General features: G+C 46.1%; 1 protein-coding gene across 3 annotated transcripts in view; it reads left to right on the top strand.

Annotated features, from left to right (window-relative positions):
- The first annotated feature begins 2,224 nt into the window (after window positions 1-2,224).
- Window positions 2,225-20,368, top strand: part of LOC135531089 (adhesion G protein-coupled receptor E1-like) — a 104,661-nt gene continuing 86,517 nt past the window's right edge. For 2 of the 3 annotated variants that reach the window (XR_010453954.1, XM_064959214.1), the window contains exon 1: window positions 10,386-10,635. Coding sequence is in view for 2 of the 3 variants with exons in the window: in XM_064959214.1 (XP_064815286.1) it covers window positions 10,605-10,635 (31 nt within the window). In the remaining variant the exon portion in view is untranslated. Of the gene's footprint in view, window positions 2,553-10,385; window positions 10,636-20,368 lie in introns of those variants that run through there. The other variant, XM_064959219.1, reaches the window with a different exon arrangement.

Here is a 20,368-nt window from a genome sequence, read left to right as displayed (position 1 = left end):
GATCATACTCAGACAGGCCTCTCTTCAGATCATACTCAGACAGGCCTCGTCTCTCTTCAGATCATACTCAGACAGGCCTCGTCTCTCTTCAGATCATACTCAGACAGGCCTCGTCTCTCTTCAGATCATACTCAGACAGAACTCGTCTCTCTTCAGATCATACTCAGACAGGCCTCGTCTCTCTTCAGATCATACTCAGACAGGCCTCGTCTCTCTTCAGATCATACTCAGACAGGCCTCTCCTCAGATCATACTCAGACAGACCTCGCCTCTCTTCAGATCATACTCAGACAGGCCTCGCCTCTCTTCAGATCATACTCAGACAGGCCTCTCCTCAGATCATACTCAGACAGGCCTCTCCTCAGATCATACTCAGACAGGCCTCGCCTCTCTTCAGATCATACTCAGACAGGCCTCTCCTCAGATCATACTCAGACAGGCCTCGCCTCTCTTCAGATCATACTCAGACAGGCCTCGTCTCTCTTCAGATCATACTCAGACAGGCCTCTCTTCAGATCATACTCAGACAGGCCTCGCCTCTCTTCAGATCATACTCAGACAGGCCTCGCCTCTCTTCAGATCATACTCAGACAGGCCTCGTCTCTCTTCAGATCCTACTCAGACAGGCCTCGTCTCTCTTCAGATCATACTCAGACAGGCCTCTCTTCAGATCATACTCAGACAGGCCTCGCATCTCTTCAGATCATACTCAGACAGGCCTCGCCTCTCCTCAGATCATACTCAGACAGGCCTCGCCTCTCTTCAGATCATACTCAGACAGGCCTCTCCTCAGATCATACTCAGACAGGCCTCGTCTCTCTTCAGATCATACTCAGACAGGCCTCGTCTCTCTTCAGATCATACTCAGACAGGCCTCGCCTCTCTTCAGATCATACTCAGACAGACCTCGTCTCTCTTCAGATCATACTCAGACAGGCCTCGCCTCTCTTCAGATCATACTCAGACAGGCCTCTCTTCAGATCATACTCAGACAGGCCTCGCCTCTCTTCAGATCATACTCAGACAGGCCTCGCCTCTCTTCAGATCATACTCAGACAGGCCTCGCCTCTCTTCAGATCATACTCAGACAGGCCTCTCCTCAGATCATACTCAGACAGGCCTCGCCTCTCTTCAGATCATACTCAGACAGGCCTCTCTTCAGATCATACTCAGACAGGCCTCGCCTCTCTTGCCTCGTGAATGATGTTGTTGATCATTACAGAGAAAAAAGTGCCACATAGAAACAGGTTGTTTTTCATGAAAATCTGTCAAAACAAGCTCAATGACTCAAAGTCACACACACTCTTATTGAATAATATGTTTTCACCTGTACAGTGAACAGGCCTTGGCTTCGTCTTGATTTACACAGTTCTTCAATAGAAATGTAATGTTCAAATAAATGATTACTATTATGTTGTTATGTAGTTGTATTGGTAAAAACAAAGTCAAATTGATTGTATAACTGTTTAAAAATACTTTGAAAAATGTCGATGTAAAATATGATTCTCGTGTAATGATGCCCAACAAATGAACAGAGCACTAGGTGAGCTGGTCTGTCTGGATCAAGTGCCGTTCTGGGACTTTGGCTAAAATGCCTTATTTGTTTTGCCCTGGTATCTTTTTGGTATCAAGTATAGAAGTGAAAATTCTGAGGGAGGGAGGGACTTAGATTGGATTACTTACTGGCAAAGACTCCAGAACAGCAGCTGTTTAGATGAACCATTACTCAGCTCTCTCTCTCTCTCTCTCTCTCTCTCCCTCCCCCTTCTCTCTCCGTCTCTCTCACTTTCTCCCCTCTCTCTCTGTCTCTCTCTCTTCCCCCCCCTCTCTCTCTCTCTCTCTCTCCCCCACTGCCCCCACTGCCCCCCGCTCTCCCCCTCTCTCTCTCTATCTCTCGTTCTCTCTCTCTCTTTCTCCCCCTCTCTCTCCCCCTCTCTCTCTCTCTCTCTCTCTCTCTCTCTCTCTCTCTCTCTCTCTCTCATTCTCTCTCTCTCTCTTTCTCCCCCTCTCTCTCTCCCCCTCTCTCTCTCTCTCTCTCATTCTCTCTCTCTCCCTTCTCCCCCCCTCTCTCTCCCCCTCTCTCCCCCTCTCTCTTATATCTCAATCACAGCTCCATGTTCCACTGGGCTTGGTTTCAGAAGCTATTCAGAGAACTCAACCCCCTACAGAGAGAGAGAAGTGAAAGAGAACCAAAGGGGCGGGCATTAACAGGCTGAGACTGAACTTGAGAAAGAGAAAGAGGGAGCGGACAGAGGAGAGCAAAACAGTTGTTTTTCTAAGCCCACGGCTCACACAGAGACGTGTCTCACGAAAAGAGAGGGAAGATTGTTTTTTTGTTTTCTTCTGTCAATTTTCTCACACTGGATCATACGGAATAAAAACCTTGTGAAACTGGGATTATCTTCAATCTGAACTCAACAGTAAAACAGATTTAATCTCAGACTGATTCTTCTTGTGGGACTCGTTCTATTAGGATCCTACTAGTTGTCTGGTGTGGATATCATACCAGTCTGTCTCTGAGATGGGGTCCAGAACTCTTCTACTTGTTCTGGGTGAGTATAACGTTCTATATCTTTGGAACTTGACTATCTGTGTTTGTGTGTTTGTGTGTGTGTGTGTGTTTGGGTGTGTGTGGGGTGTGTGTGAGTGTGTGCGTGTGTCCGTGTGAGAAAGTGACTTTGTCATTTATTGTTGAATGGCTACAGAATATTCCAACCATGTGCCAACCATGTACCAACCATGGATACAGTGTGAATGTTCCAACCCTATCTAATACATGTATAAACTACCAGACTGTATACAAGACAGTTTCTAGACAGTTTTAGTGTTTATAGACAGTTTTAGTTTGTACAGACAGTTTAGTGTGTATAGACAGTTTTAGTGTGTATAGCCAGTTTTAGTGTGTATAGACAGTTTTAGTGTGTATAGACAGTTTTAGTGTGTATAAACAGGTTTAGTGTGTATAGACAGTTTTAGTGTGTATAGACAGTTTTAGTGTGTATAGACAGTTTTAGTGTGTATAGACAGGTTTAGTGTGTATAGACAGTTTTAGTGTGTATAGACAGTTTTAGTGTGTATAGACAGTTTTAGTGTGTATAGACAGTTTTAGTGTGTATAGACAGTTTTAGTGTGTATAGACAGTTTTAGTGTGTATAGACAGGTTTAGTGTGTGTAGACAGTTTTAGTGTGTATAGACAGTTTTAGTGTGTATAGACAGTTTTAGTGTGTATAGACAGGTTTAGTGTGTATAGACAGGTTTAGTGTGTATAGACAGGTTTAGTGTGTATAGACAGTTTTAGTGTGTATAGACAGTTTGGCAGTTCTCACACGAAAGCTTGTGTTATGTTATACTAGGCTTTGGTATGTAGTTTTATGTTATATGTTAAGATAAGATAACATCTTAATATATGTTAGCTACTATGTTATGTTATGCAATAATTTAGTATATGTTATTGTATGTGTCACTATACTGTATGCAAGCCACGTTCTGGTAGTTATGTTATGGATGTAGTACTATGTTCAGGTAGTTATATTATGGATGTAGTTCTATGTTCAGGTAGTTATGTTATAGATGTAGTTCTATGTTCAGGTAGTTATGTTATGGATGTTATAGATGTAGTACTATGTTCAGGTAGTTATGTTATGGATGTAGTTCTATGTTCAGGTAGTTATGTTATAGATGTTATAGATGTAGTTCTATGTTCAGGTAGTTGTGTTATGGATGTTATGGATGTAGTTCTATGTTCAGGTAGTTATGTTATGGATGTAGTGCTATGTTCAGGTAGTTGTGTTATGGATGTAGTTCTATGTTCAGGTAGTTGTGTTATAGATGTTGTGGATGTAGTGCTATGTTCAGGTAGTTATGTTATAGATGTTATAGATGTAGTTCTATGTTCAGGTAGTTATGTTATAGATGTTATAGATGTAGTTCTATGTTCAGGGTATTTTCTGTTATTTATTACTGTCAGAATAGTTTCCAGGAAGCAGCACAGTAACAGGACTGACACTAGTTGGCTATCTTCAGGGTCCCTCCATGAGTCAGATCTGGCTTCAATACTACTAGATGTAATTAAAAATACTTTTATCTGGGCTTTATTGAGTTTGCCTGGCGTTATTGAACCAATAGGATAGTGTCTACAGTACAAACCCTGCCCATACGGCACTTCAGACAGGCTAGAAATGAAAGGATCTGAAATGTTTTAAATAGTATTTGAACCTAGGTCTGATATGAGTACAGATTTCTCTCCTCTGGTCTCTACCTCTTAGACTAGACTGATGATAGAGAGTGACAGAGAGAGAGAGGGGGAGGGGTGAAGACCAGGGGGATAGAGAGAGAGAGAGAGAGAGAGAGAGAGAGAGAGAGAGAGAGAGGGGGGGGGGGGGAGGGGTGAAGACCAGGGGGATAGAGAGAGAGGGGGAGGGGGTGAAGACCAGGGGGATAGAGACGGGGAGGGGTGATAGAGAGAGAGCGGGGGAGGGGGAGAGAGCGAGAGAGAGGGGGAGGGGGAGAGAGAGAGAGAGAGAGAGAGAGGGGGGGAGGGGTGAAGACCAGGGGGATAGAGAGAGAGGGGGGAGGGGTGAAGACCAGGGGGATAGAGATGGGGAGGGGTGAAGAGAGGGGTGATAGAGAGAGACCGGGGAGGGGGAGAGAGCGAGAGAGAGGGGAGGGGAGAGAGCAAGAGAGGGTGGGAGAGAGAGAGGGAGCGAGAGCTGAACCAAAAAAGGGTTCTCCTATGGGGACAGTCAAAGAACCCATTTTGGTTCAATATAGCACCAATTTTCTAAATGTGTAGTCAGTTGAACAACTAAATGCATTCAACAGAAATGTGTCTTCAGTATTTAACTAAACCCCTATGAATCAGAGAGGTGTGGAGAGCTGCCTTAATCTAATTCCACGTCTCATGGAGGGACAGAGAGAGGGAGAGAGAGAGGAGGTCAAGAGAGATGGAAAAAAGAAGAGAAAGACAGGCAGACAGACAGACAGACAGACAGACAGACAGAAAAACATTTTGAATGAGAGAGAGAGAGAGAGAGAGAGAGAGAGAGAGAGAGAGAGAGAGAGAGAGAGAGAGAGAGAAAGAGGGATGAAGAGAGGGATGAACTCAGACACTGTGTCAATTGTTGAAGGGAGGTAGTCTATATATCACTTCATAAAGACCCTCTGTGTGTGTGAGGACTGCTGTCTAACCACAGTCTTATAGTCATGATCTCACACACACACACACGCACACACACACAAACACACACACACACACACACACACACACACACACACACACACACACACACACACACACACACACACACACACACACACACACACACACACACACACACACACACACACACACACACACACACACACACACACACACACACACACACACACGCGTCCCAGGTTCTGCAAAACTAGAACTATACACACTCAACAACACATCAGAAAAAACAACTAATTTCAGCATTACTGTGTTTTGGTGTTTGTATGTGTGGGTGTCTCTCTCTCTCTCTCTCTCAATTCAATTTAAAGGGCTTTATTGGCATGGGAAACATGTGTTTACATTGTCAAAGCAAATGGCATAGACAATAAACAAAGGGGAAGGTCTGCAGCATCTGCCCTACTTGAATCTGAAGTCAAATGTCTACTGTTAGCTGATGATCTCGTACTTCTGTCCCCAACCAAGGAGGACCTACAGCAGCACCTCCATCTTCTGCACAGATTGTCAGGATTTGGCCAGGGTTGTTCCGGGTTTTTGTCAGTAGATGTCCCCATTGTGCTTTTTGTCCCTGTGTTTTTCCCTTGATCCCCATTATTGTTTGCACCTGTGTCTCGTTTCCCCTGATTGTATTTAAACCCTTTGTTTCCCTCAGTTCTGTGCTCTGTGTTTGTATGTTAGCACCCTGCCCTAGTGTTCTGTGTGCTCTTGTCGATTCCGGGTGACGTTCTTGTGGTATTCTGTTTTTTGTTTTTGTTTATTTTTGGTGAGTTTCTTTTGAGTTCTTTTGTGTTTTACCTACCACCTTTTGGATTTGCCCTTTTTGTATTTTAGGATTTTTTCTTTATTAAATTACACCGTCTTAAGTACTGCTGTGTCCTTAAAGTAAACCTCAGTAAGACTAAAATAATGGTGTTCACAAATACAAATTCTATCTTGGCACCATTGCCCACCAACCAAGGAGGAGCAGCACCAACCAAGGAGGACCTACAGCAGCACCAACCAAGGAGGACCTACAGCAGCACCAACCAAGGAGGGCCTACAGCAGCACCAACCAAGGAGGACCTACAGCAGCACCAACCAAGGAGGACCTACAGCAGCACCAACCAAGGAGGGCCTACAGCAGCACCAACCAAGGAGGACCTACAGCAGCACCAACCAAGGAGGACCTACAGCAGCATCCTGTAAGCCCTGGGCCCTGACAGTAAATCTCAGTAAGATTAAAATAATAGTGTTCACAAATACAAATTCTATCTAAAAATCATCTGTCCTCGGTTGCAACACTCACTACCAGGTTTCAAACTGCCTCTGGAAGCAACGTCAGCACAAGAACTGTTCGTCAGGAGCTTCATGAAATTAGTTTCTATGACCGAGCAGCTGCACACAAGCGTAAGATCACCATGTGCAATGCCAAGCATTGGCAGGAGTGGTGTGAAGCTTGCCGTCATTGGACTCTGGAGCAGTGGAAATGCGTTCTCTTGGGAGTTGAATCACACATCACCATTTGGCCGTCCGACAGACTAATCTGGGTTTGGCGGATGCCAGGAGAACGCAACCTCCCCCATTGCATAATTCCAACTGTAAAGTTTGGTGAAGGAGGAATAATGGTCTGGGGCTGTTTATCATGGGTCGGGCCCCCTTAGTTCCAGTGAACGGAAATCTTAACGCTACAGCATACAATGTCATTCTTGACGATTCTGTGCTTCCAACTTTGTGGCAACAATTTGGGGAAGACCCTTTCCTGTTTCAGCATGACAATGCCCCCATGCACAAAGTGAGGTCCCATACAGAAATGGTTCGTCGATCAGTGTGGAAGAACTTGACTGGCCCGCACAGAGCTCTGACCTCAACCAGATCGAACACTTTTGGGATGCATTGGAACGCTGACTGAGAGCCAGGCCTAACCGCCCAACATCAGTGCCCAACCTCACTAATACTCTAGTGGCTGAATGGAAGCAAGTCCCTCAGCAATGTTCCAACATCTAGAGGAAAGCCTTCCCAGAAGAGTGGAGGCTGTTATAGCAGCAATGTTCCAACATCTAGTGGAAAGCCTTCCCAGAACAGTGGAGGCTGTTATATCAGCAATGTTCCAACATCTAGAGGAAAGCCTTCCCAGAAGAGTGGAGGCTGTTATAGCAGCAATGTTCCAACATCTAGTGGAAAGCCTTCCCAGAACAGTGGAGGCTGTTATATCAGCAATGTTCCAACATCTAGTGGAAAGCCTTCCCAGAACAGTGGAGGCTGTTATATCAGCAATGTTCCAACATCTAGTGGAAAGCCTTCCCAGAACAGTGGAGGCTGTTATATCAGCAATGTTCCAACATCTAGTGGAAAGCCTTCCCAGAACAGTGGAGGCTGTTATAGCAGCAATGTTCCAACATCTAGTGGAAAGCCTTCCCAGAACAGTGGAGGCTGTTATATCAGCAATGTTCCAACATCTAGTGGAAAGCCTTCCCAGAACAGTGGAGGCTGTTATATCAGCAATGTTCCAACGTCTAGTGGAAAGCCTTCCCAGAACAGTGGAGGCTGTTATATCAGCAATGTTCCAACGTCTAGTGGAAAGCCTTCCCAGAACAGTGGAGGCTGTTATATCAGCAATGTTCCAACATCTAGTGGAAAGCCTTCCCAGAACAGTGGAGGCTGTTATAGCAGCAATGTTCCAACATCGAGTGGAAAGCCTTCCCAGAACAGTGGAGGCTGTTATATCGGCAATGTTCCAACATCTAGTGGAAAGCCTTCCCAGAACAGTGGAGGCTGTTATAGCAGCAATGTTCCAACGTCTAGTGGAAAGCCTTCCCAGAACAGTGGAGGCTGTTATATCAGCAATGTTCCAACATCTAGTGGATAGCCTTCCCAGAACAGTGGTGTCTGTTATAGCAGCAATGTTCCAACGTCTAGTGGAAAGCCTTCCCAGAACAGTGGAGGCTGCTATATCAGCAATGTTCCAACATCTAGTGGAAAGCCTTCCCAGAACAGTGGAGGCTGTTATATCAGCAATGTTCCAACATCTAGTGGAAAGCCTTCCCAGAACAGTGGAGGCTGTTATATCAGCAATGTTCCAACATCTAGTGGAAAGAATTCCCAGAACAGTGGAGGCTGTTATAGCAGCAATGTTCCAACATCTAGTGGAAAGCCTTCCCAGAACAGTGGAGGCTGTTATATCAGCAATGTTCCAACATCTAGTGGAAAGCCTTCCCAGAACAGTGGAGGCTGTTATATCAGCAATGTTCCAACATCTAGTGGAAAGCCTTCCCAGAACAGTGGAGGCTGTTATATCGGCAATGTTCTAACATCTAGTGGAAAGCCTTCCCAGAACAGTGGAGGCTGTTATATCGGCAATGTTCCAACATCTAGTGGAAAGCCTTCCCAGAACAGTGGAGGCTGTTATATCAGCAATGTTCCAACATCTAGTGGAAAGCCTTCCCAGAACAGTGGAGGCTGTTATATCGGCAATGTTCCAACATCTAGTGGAAAGCCTTCCCAGAACAGTGGAGGCTGTTATAGCAGCAATGTTCCAACGTCTAGTGGAAAGCCTTCCCAGAACAGTGGAGGCTGTTATATCGGCAATGTTCCAACATCTAGTGGAAAGCCTTCCCAGAACAGTGGAGGCTGTTATATCAGCAATGTTCCAACATCTAGTGGAAAGCCTTCCCAGAACAGTGGAGGCTGTTATATCGGCAATGTTCCAACATCTAGTGGAAAGCCTTCCCAGAACAGTGGAGGCTGTTATAGCAGCAATGTTTCAACATCTAGTGGAAAGCCTTCCCAGAACAGTGGAGGCTGTTATATCAGCAATGTTCCAACATCTAGTGGAAAGCCTTCCCAGAACAGTGGAGGCTGTTATATCGGCAATGTTCCAACATCTAGTGGAAAGCCTTCCCAGAACAGTGGAGGCTGTTATATCGGCAATGTTCTAACATCTAGTGGAAAGCCTTCCCAGAACAGTGGAGGCTGTTATATCGGCAATGTTCCAACATCTAGTGGAAAGCCTTCCCAGAACAGTGGAGGCTGTTATAGCAGCAATGTTCCAACATCTAGTGGAAAGCCTTCCCAGAACAGTGGAGGCTGTTATATCAGCAATGTTCCAACATCTAGTGGAAAGCCTTCCCAGAACAGTGGAGGCTGTTATATCAGCAATGTTCCAACATCTAGTGGAAAGCCTTCCCAGAACAGTGGAGGCTGTTATAGCAGCAAAGGGGAACCAACTCCATGTTAATGCCCGTGATTTTGGAATGAAATGAGATGTTCGACAAGCAGGTGTCCACACACTTTTGGTCATGTAGTGTAACTACTTGACACAATAAAAATAATTAATTAACCAAAAAACAGAGCAAACTGGAATGCTATTTGGACTTAAACAGAGAGTACACAGTGGCCGAATACCTGACCACTGTGACTGACTCAAAATGAAGGAAATCTTTGCCTCTGTAGAGACTCAGTGAGCATAGCCTTGCTGTTGAGAAGGCTGCCGTGAGAAGACAGGCTACTGCCCACAAAATGAGGTGGAAACTGAGCTGCACTTCCTAACCTCCTGCCCAATGTATGACCATATTAGAAACAAATACTTCCCTCAGATTCAACAGACCCACAAAGAATTTGAAAACAAATCCAATTTTGATAAACTCCCATATCTACTGGGTGAAATCCCACAGTGTGACATCACAGCAGCAAGATTTTGACCTGTTGCCACAAGAAAAGGGCAACCAGTGAAGAACAAACACCATTGTAAATACAAGCTATATTTATGTTTATTTATTTTCTCTTTTGTACTTCAACAATTTGCACATCGTTACAGCACAATGTATATAGACATAATATGACATTTGAAATATCTTTATTACCTTGTAACTTTTGTGAGTGTAACGCTTCATGTTCATATCTGATTGTTTGTGTTTATTATCTATTGCACTTGCTTTGGCAATGTTAACATATGTTTTCCATGCCAATAAATCCATTTGAATTGAAAAATAAGAGTTAAACAGAAAGGAGCAAAAGACTGATAAGGGTGAAAAATAAGGGAGAGTGTAAATCAGGGAGAAAGGGGCGGCTCTAACAGAAAGGGGCGGGCTCTAACAGAAAGGGGCGGCTCTAACAGAAAGGGGCGGGCTCTAACAGAAAGAGAAAGGGAGAGCGGAGAACAAAATAGTAGTTTTTCCAACCACGAGGCTCACACAGAGAGTTGTCTCGCCAAAGGAAAATGCCACTGCCTTTTTCTCCTGTTCATGTTCTCACCACTTATCATACGGAATAAAAACCTTGTTAAACTGGGGTTTTCTTCAATCTGAACTCAGTAAAACAGATTTAACCTCAGACTGATTCTTCTTGTGGGACTAGTTTTATGAGGATCCTACTAGTTGTCTGGTGTGGATATAATACCAGTCTGTCTCTGAGATGGGGTCCAGAACTCTTCTACTTGTTCTGGGTGAGTATAACGTTCTATATCTTTGGAACTTGACTATCTTGTGTTTTGGTGTGTGTGTGTGTGTGTGTGTGTGTGTGTGTGTTTGATGCTTAGTGTGTGTTTGTGTGTGTGTGTGTGTGTGTGTGTGTGTGTGTGTGTGTGTGTGTGTGTGTGTGTGTGTGTGTGTGTGTGTGTGTGTGTGTGTGTGTGAGAGAGAGAGAGCAACAAATAGAGAGGTGGTATTTCATAATTTATTGTCAGTTATTGTTGAATGGCTACCGAAAATACCAACCATAGATGTGGAGCGAATGTTACAACCCTCTCAGACATGTCTAAACAACATGTTACAACCCTCTCAGACATGTATAAACAACATGTTACAACCCTCTCAGACATGTCTAAACAACATGTTACAACCCTCTCAGACATGTATAAACAACATGTTACAACCCTCTCAGACATGTATAAACAACATGTTACAACCCTCTCAGACATGTATAAACAACATGTTACAACCCTCTCAGACATGTCTAAACAACATGTTACAACCCTCTCAGACATGTCTAAACAACATGTTACAACCCTCTCAGACATGTATAAACAACATGTTACAACCCTCTCAGACATGTCTAAACAACATGTTTACAACCCTCTCAGACATGTCTAAACAACATGTTACAACCCTCTCAGACATGTATAAACAACATGTTACAACCCTCTCAGACATGTCTAAACAACATGTTACAACCCTCTCAGACATGTATAAACAACATTATAGACAGTTTTAGTGTGTAAAGATAGGTGTAGTGTGTATACACACTGTTTTATTGTGTATAGAGACATGTTTAGTGGGTATAGACAGATTGGCAGTTCTCAGGGGTCATCATGTTGTATATTATACTAGGCTTTGTTATGTTGTTTTATGTGTTCAGGTTAAGATAATATCTTAATATATGTTAGCTACTATGTTATGTTATGGATGTAGTACTATGTTCAGGTAGTTATGTTATAGATGTTATGGATGTAGTACTATGTTCAGGTAGTTGTGTTATGGATGTAGTACTATGTTCAGGTAGTTGTGTTATGGATGTAGTACTATGTTCAGGTAGTTGTGTTATGGATGTAGTTCTATGTTCAGGTAGTTGTGTTATGGATGTAGTTCTATGTTCAGGTAGTTGTGTTATGGATGTAGTACTATGTTCAGGTAGTTGTGTTATGGATGTAGTTCTATGTTCAGGTAGTTGTGTTATGGATGTAGTTCTATGTTCAGGTAGTTGTGTTATAGATGTAGTTCTATGTTCAGGTAGTTGTGTTATGGATGTAGTTCTATGTTCAGGTAGTTGTGTTATGGATGTAGTACTATGTTCAGGTAGTTGTGTTATGGATGTAGTTCTATGTTCAGGTAGTTGTGTTATGGATGTAGTACTATGTTCAGGTAGTTGTGTTATGGATGTTATGGATGTAGTACTATGTTCAGGTAGTTGTGTTATTGGATGTAGTTCTATGTTCAGGTAGTTGTGTTATGGATGTAATGGATGTAGTACTATGTTCAGGGTATGTTCTGTTATTTATTACTGTCAGACTATCACTGTTTCCAGGAAGCAACACAGTGGCGCCATTGACACTCGTGGGCTATCTGGAGAGTCCCTGAATGAGTCAGAGCTGGGTTCAAATACTACTCAATATCATTGCAAATAGTTAATCTGGACCAATAGAATAGTGGATAAAGTACAAACCCTTCCCATATGGCACTTCAGACAGGCTAGAAATGGAAGGATCTGAAATATTTTAAATAATATTTGAACCCAGACCTGAAACTAGTACAGATTTAGCTACTTCCTCTGTCTACTTCTTAGTCTAGAGACTGAGCGAGAGAGAGAGAGAGGAGAGGAGAGAATGAGCGGCAGAGAGTAAGATAGAGAGATTAGAAGATCAGAAGATCAAGAAAACTGATTTGACGTGTATCAAATTGCATAGTACTGTCATGTCTTGTTATGTCTGTTCCTGTCCTTTCTCTTCACTCTGTCTCTCTCTGCTGGTCTTTTTAGGTTACCTTCTCTGTCTCTCATTCTTCAGCTGTTCTACATCTCCCCTAACTAGCTCATTCACTCTTTCCCACCTGTTCTCTCTTCCCCTCTGATTAGGTCTCTATTTCTCTCTCTGTTCCTGCTACTTTCAGTGTCTGATTCTTGTTTGTGTTTTTGATGCCAGAAGCAAGCTGTCGTCTCGTTTGCTTCCACCTTGTCCTATCCTGTCGGAGTCTGCCTGGCAGGTGCATCCTGCATTATACTAACGTTCTTTTTGTTCCATTGACTACGTTGGAAGAGGATTTATGCCATTCCTGTTTTTCATTAAAGAACTCTGTTTTCTGTTAAAACCGCTTTTGGGTCTTCACTCAAGTACATAACAGAAGAATCAGACCAAGAATGGACCCAGCGGCTCCGGACCCTTTTCACTCCGCCGTCGAGATCCAGGGAGCGATGCTAGGCAGACACGAGGAGGAATTGTCTGCTGCTCGACATGCCGTTGAGACCCTGGCCGTCCAAGTCTCCGACCTCACAAGACAGGTTCACCAACTCCACCTCGATCCACCGCCCACTTCCAGGGTTTCCGAGTCTCCGGAGCCCAGGATCAACAACCCGCCGTGTTACTCTGGGGAGCCCACTGAGTGCCGCTCATTCCTCACTCAGTGTGATGTGGTGTTCTCTCTCCAGCCCAACACTTACTCCAGGAGCGCAGCCCGCATCGCCTACGCCATTTCTCTCCCTTACCGGACGGGCGCGTGAGTGGGGCACGGCAATCTGGGAGGCGAGGGCTGAGTGTATTAACCAGTATCAGGACTTTAAGGAGGAGATGATACGGGTTTTTGACCGTTCTGTTTTGGGGAGGAGGCTTCCAGGGCCCTGTCTTCCCTATGTCAGGGGAATCGATCCATAACGGATTATTCTATTGAGTTTCGCACTCTCTCTGCCTCTAGTGACTGGAACGAGCCGGCTTTGCTCGCTCGTTTTCTGGAGGGTCTCCTCGTCGAGGTTAAGGATGAGATCCTCTCCCGGGAGGTTCCTTCCAGTCTGGACTCCTTAATAGCTCTCGCTATTCGCATAGAGCGACGGTTTGATCTTCGTCGCCGAGCTCGTGGAAAGGAGCTCGCGTTCTCCGTTGCTCCCCTCTCCACATCACTGCCACCTGCCGCATCACTGCCACCCTCCTCCGCCGGCTCGGATGCTGAGCCTATGCAGCTGGGGGTATCCGCATCTCGGCCAAGGAGAAGGAACGGAGAATCACCAATCGCCTCTGTCTCTACTGCGGCTCCGCTGGTCATTTTGTCACCTCATGTCCAGTAAAAGCCAGAGCTCATCAGTAAGAGGAGGGCTACTGGTGAGCGCAACTACTCAGGCCTCTCCTTCTGGATCACGCACTACCTTTCCGGTCCATCTCCGCTGGCCCGGTTCATCTGCTTCCTGCAGTGCCTTGATAGACTCTGGGGCGGAGGGCTGTTTTATGGACGAGACCTGGGCTCGGGAACATGACATTCCTCTCAGACAGTTAGGGGAGCCCACGGCCTTGTTCGCTTTAGATGGTAGTTCTCTCCCCCCAAGATTCAGCGTGAGACGCTGCCTTTAACCCTCACTGTCTCTGGTAATCATAGCGAAACCATTTCTTTTTAATTTTTCGTTCACCTTTTACACCTGTTGTTTTGGGTCATCCCTGGCTAGTGCGCCATAACCCTTCTATTAATTGGTCTAGTAATACTATCCTATCCTGGAATGTTTCTTGTCATGTGACCTGTTTAATGTCTGCTATCCCTCCTGTTTCCTCTGTCTCTTCTTCACAGGAGGAGCCTGGCGATTTGACAGGGGTGCCGGAGGAGTATCACGATCTGCGCACGGTGTTCAGTCGTTCCAAGGCCACTTCTCTCCCTCCACACCGGTCGTATGACTGTAGTATTGATCTCCTTCCGGGAACTACTCCCCCGGGGTAGATTATACTCTCTGTCGGCTCCCGAACGTAAGGCTCTCGAGGATTATTTGTCGGTTTCGCTCGACGCCGGTACCATAGTCTCCTCCTCCTCTCCCGCCGGAGCGGGGTTTTTTTTTGTTCAGAAGAAGGACGGGTCCCTGCGCCCATGCGTGGATTATCGAGGGCTGAATGACATAACAGTTAAGAATCGTTATCCGCTTCCTCTTATGTCTTCAGCCTTCGAGATCCTGCAGGGAGCCAGGGTTTTCACCAAATTGGACCTTCGTAACGCCTACCATCTCGTGCGCATCAGGGAGGGGGACGAGTGGAAGATGGCGTTTAACACTCCGTTAGGGCACTTTGAATACCGGGTTCTTCCTTTCGGCCTCGTTAACGCTCCAGCTGTCTTTCAGGCACTAGTTAACGACGTCCTGAGAGACATGCTGAACATTTTGTTTTCGTTTACATGGACGATATCCTGATTTTTTCACCGTCTCTCTCGATTCATGTTCAGCACGTGCGACGCGCGTCCTCCAGCGCCTTTTGGAGAACTGTCTTTATGTGAAGGCTGAGAAGTGCACTTTTCATGCCGCCTCTGTCCCTTTTCTCGGTTCCGTTATTTCCGCTGAGGGCATTAAGATGGATCCCGCTAAGGTCCAGGCTGTCATTGATTGGCCCGTTCCTAAGTCACGCGTCGAGCTGCAGCGCTTTCTGGGCTTCGCTAATTTCTATCGTCGTTTCATCCGTAATTTCGGTCAGGTGGCAGCTCCCCTCACAGCCCTTACTTCTGTTAAGACGTGCTTTAAGTGGTCCGTTTCCGCCCAGGGAGCTTTTGATCTTCTTAAGAATCGTTTTACATCCGCACTATTCTTGTTACACCTGACATCTCTAGTCAGTTTGTTGTTGAGGTTGACGCGTCAGAGGTGGGCGTGGGAGCCATTCTTTCTCAGCGCTCTCTCTGACGGCAAGGTCCATCCTTGCGCGTTTTTCTCTCATCGCTTATCGCCGTCAGAACGTAACTATGATGTTGGTAATCGCGAACTGCTCGCCATCCGCTTAGCCCTAGGTGAATGGCGACAGTGGTTGGAGGGGGCGACCGTTCCTTTTGTCGTTTGGACTGACCATAGGAACCTTGAGTACATCCGTTCAGCCAAACGACTTAATGCGCGTCAGGCTCGTTGGGCTCTGTTTTTCGCTCGTTTCGAGTTTGTTATTTCTTATCGTACGGGCTCAAAAACACCAAGCCTGATGCTTTATCTCGTCTCTTCAGTTCTTCTGAGGTCTCCACCGACCCCGAGGGGATTCTCCTGACGGGCGTGTTGTCGGGTTGACTGTCTGGGGAATTGAGAGGCAGGTAAAGCAAGCACTCGCTCACACTCCGTCGCCGCGAGCTTGTCCTAGGAACCTTCTGTTCGTTCCCGTTCCTACTCGTCCGGCCGTTCTTCAGTGGGCCCACTCTGCCAAGTTAGCCGGCCACCCCGGCGTTCGGGGTACGCTCGCTTCCATTCGCCAGCGTTTCTGGTGGCCCACTCGGGAACGTGACGCGCGTCGATTTGTCGCCGCTTGTTCGGTCTGCACGCAGACTAAATCTGGGAACTCTCCTCCTGCCGGCCGTCTCAGACCGCTTCCCATTCCCTCTCGACCGTGGTCTCACATCGCTTTAGATTTTATCACCGGACTGCCTTCATCAGCGGGAAGACAGTTATTCTTACGGTTGTCGATAGATTCTCTAAGGCGGCTCATTTCATTCCTCTCGCTAAGCTCCTTCTGCTAAGGAGACGGCTCAGATCATTATCGAGAATGTTTTCCGAATTCATGGCCTTCCGTCTGACGTCGTTTCCGACAGAGGCCCGCAGTTCACGTCTCAATTTTGGAGGGAGTTTTGCCGTTTGATTGGGGCTTCCGTCAGTCTCTCGTCCGGCTTTCATCCCCAGTCTAACGGCCGCGAACGGGCCAATCAGACTGTTGGTCGCATTTTACGCAGTCTTTCTTTTCGTAACCCTGCGTCTTGGTCAGAACAGCTCCCCTGGGCAGAGTATGCCCACAACTCGCTTCCTCGTCTGCTACCGGTCTATCTCCTTTTCTGAGTAGCCTCGGGTACCAGCCTCCGCTGTTCTCATCTCAGCTCGCCGAGTCCTGCGTTCCTCCGCTCAGGCTTTTGTCCAGCGTTGCGAGCGCACCTGGAAGGGGGTCAGGTCGGCACTTTGCCGTAATAGGGCGCAGACTGTGAGGGCCGCTAATAGCGTAGGACCAAGAGTCCTAGATATTGTTGCGGTCAGAGAGTATGGCTCTCCACTCAGAACCTTCCCCTTAAGACAGCTTCTCGCAAGTTGGCCCCGCGGTTCATTGGTCCGTTCCGTATTTCTCAGGTCATTAATCCTGTCGCAGTGCGACTTCTTCTCCCGCTATCTTCGTCGCGTTCACCCGGTCTTCCATGTCTCCTGTGTTAAGCCCGTTCTTCGCGCCCCCCGCCGTCCCTCCCCCCATCCTTGTCGAGGCGCACCCATCTACAGGGTTCGTAAGATTTTGGACATGCGCCCTCGGGGCCGTGGTCATCAGTACCTAGTGGATTGGGAGGGGTACGGTCCTGAGGAGAGGAGTTGGGTTCCCTCTCGGGACGTGCTGGACCGTTCGCTGATCGATGATTTCCTCCGTTGCCGCCAGGTTTCCTCCTCGAGTGCGCCAGGAGGCGCTCGGTGAGTGGGGGGGGTACTGTCATGTCTTGTTATGTCTGTTCCTGTCCTTTCTCTTCACTCTGTCTCTCTCTGCTGGTCTTTTTAGGTTACCTTCTCTGTCTCTCATTCTTCAGCTGTTCTACATCTCCCCTAACTAGCTCATTCACTCTTTCCCACCTGTTCTCTCTTCCCCCTCTGATTAGGTCTCTTTTTCTCTCTCTGTTCCTGCTACTTTCAGTGTCTGATTCTTGTTTGTGTTTTTGATGCCAGAAGCAAGCTGTCGTCTCGTTGCTTCCACCTTGTCCTATCCTGTCGGAGTCTGCCTGGCAGGTGCATCCTGCATTATACTAACGTTCTTTTTGTTCCATTGACTACGTTGGAAGAGGATTTATGCCATTCCTGTTTTTCATTAAAGAACTCTGTTTTCTGTTAAAACCGCTTTTGGGTCTTCACTCAAGTACATAACAAGTACATCTCAGATGCTCAGAACAGGAGTTAAGAAAAGCATGGAACGCCTGGAGCTGTTTAGCATCATCCCACAGAACACAAATATCATCAATATACCGTTTCCAAATAATGATGTGAGGCAAGAAAACATTTTTGAGAGGATTGAAAATAGACTGTTTCTCCATGTAACCCACATACAAATTAGCATAGTTAGGAGCCATGGAGGATCCCATAGTTAGGAGCCATGGGGGATCCCATAGCAGTACCCTTCGTCTGAATAAAGACATCATTTAGAAACATGAAATAGTTATGCGTGAGTTCTATTTCAGCCAGTGTTACAATGCATGCACTGGAAGGTAGTTCATTAGGGTCACGTTGTAAAAGAAAATGTTCCATAGCTTCAATACCGCCATCGTGTGGAATATTAGTGTATAACGACTCAACATCAAAAGTAACTAACAAGGTATATTCTCAGGGAGAGGATCAAGAGATTCAATGATAGAGATCATACTGCTGGTGTCCTTTAGGAGGGGAGTTGTTCTGAGATCATACTGCTGGTGTCCTTTAGGAGGGGAGCTGTTCTGAGATCATACTGCTGGTGTCCTTTAGGAGGGGAGTTGTTCTGAGATCATACTGCTGGTGTCCTTTAGGAGGGGAGTTGTTCTGAGATCATACTGCTGGTGTCCTTTACAAAGGAGGGGAGCTGTTCTGAGATCATACTGCTGGTGTCCTTTACAAAGGAGGGGAGTTGTTCTGAGATCATACTGCTGGTGTCCTTTACAAAGGAGGGGAGCTGTTCTGAGATCATACTGCTGGTGTCCTTTACAAAGGAGGGGAGCTGTTCTGAGATCATACTGCTGGTGTCCTTCACAAAGGAGGGGAGCTGTTCTGAGATCATACTGCTGGTGTCCTTCACAAAGGAGGGGAGCTGTTCTGAGATCATACTGCTGGTGTCCTTCACAAAGGAGGGGAGCTGTTCTGAGATCATACTGCTGGCGTCCTTTAGGAGGGGAGTTGTTCTGAGATCATACTGCTGGTGTCCTTTAGGAGGGGAGCTGTTCTGAGATCATACTGCTGGTGTCCTTCACAAAGGAGGGGAGCTGTTCTGAGACAATACTGCTGGTGTCCTTCACAAAGGAGGGGAGCTGTTCTGAGATCATACTGCTGGCGTCCTTTAGGAGGGGAGCTGTTCTGAGATCATACTGCTGGTGTCCTTCACAAAGGAGGGGAGCTGTTCTAAGATCATACTGCTGGTGTCCTTCACAAAGGAGGGGAGCTGTTCTGAGATCATACTGCTGGTGTCCTTTACACAGGAGGGGAGCTGTTCTGAGATCATACTGCTGGTGTCCTTTACACAGGAGGGGAGCTGTTCTGAGATCATACTGCTGGTGTCCTTCACAAAGGAGGGGAGCTGTTCTGCGATCATACTGCTGGTGTCCTTCACAAAGGAGGGGAGCTGTTCTGCGAGTGGTCTAATAAAAAAGTCAACAAAAGTAGATAGAGGGGCCATTACTGCATCAATGCCCGCTACAATAGGGCGCCCTGGAGGTTGTGTAACATTCTTGTGTAATTTCGGCAAAGTATAGAAAGTGGCAATTATAGGGTGTTAAATAGCCAAAAATGCATGTTCTTTTTTGGTTATCTGACCAGAACTTAAATACCCGTCTAGGACAGACAAGATAGTATTCTGAAATTGGGAAGTGGGGTCACTTCTGAGTTTCTTGTAAAAGGTGTTGTCAAGCAGCTGTCTATGACACTCATGTACATAAACTGTCCTATCCATGAGTACAACCGACCCACCCTTATCAGCAGGACCAATAAGGACTGACGTATCAGATTGTAAATCAAGCAAAGCTTGTTTTTCATTCTTGGGTAAATTAGGGAAAGATTTGAATCCCTGTGTATTCTTAAGGAGATGTCCAACATCATGTTCCACAAGTCTGCAATATGTCTCGATAGAGTGATTGCGATTGGCTGGAGGTATAAAATAACTCTTGCTTCTAAAAGGAGTCGGAGTATGTGCAGGAGAGCAACCTACTGGTTCAATAGAAGTGTCAGAATTAGGGGAGCTAAAGTATTCCCTTAAACGGATGTTTCTGAAAACTTAAACATGTCTACCGTAACATCAAAATCGTTGCACTGAGTTGTAGGCACAAAAGATAACCCTTTATTAAGCAAAGAGACATGGGCAGGGCTCAATATCTTGCTTGATAAATTAAAGACACTCAATCCCGTGGGTTCTGGGACCGTGTGAACGGTCTCCTCTGCCTCTGATATTCGTTTCTTCTTACCCCGTCACCCGACATCTCGTCGATGCGCGTTCCTGCGGCCTCCTCCGCCCTTCCTTCCGTCCAGTCTCTCGTTGGATAAAAACTACCGCTGGAAGCCGATGAGGCGCTGGTTGTGGAGCGTTGATCAGACGGGGTGGATAGAAGGAAGCGGCGTCCCTCCTGCGTCTGAGAGGGGGAGCAGGACCTCCTGTCAGGGTTTCTCCAGAAGTAGACTTTACCATCGGCCTTGTCTTTTTTGTCTTGGTTGAATTTCTTGATTTTAAGTTCTTTTATTTCTGTAGACAACTTGTCCTGGAGCGCTTGGTTAGTTTTCATCAGTTCCATTGAATATGCCATCATCATTAACAGCTGTTTGTAGAGCTGTGCGTTTGTATTTAATCG

The sequence above is a fragment of the Oncorhynchus masou genome, chromosome 5 (genome assembly GCF_036934945.1).
Source record: "Oncorhynchus masou masou isolate Uvic2021 chromosome 5, UVic_Omas_1.1, whole genome shotgun sequence".
Classification (NCBI taxonomy): Eukaryota; Metazoa; Chordata; class Actinopteri; order Salmoniformes; family Salmonidae; genus Oncorhynchus; species Oncorhynchus masou.
This window is presented reverse-complemented; position numbering and strand designations above follow the sequence as displayed.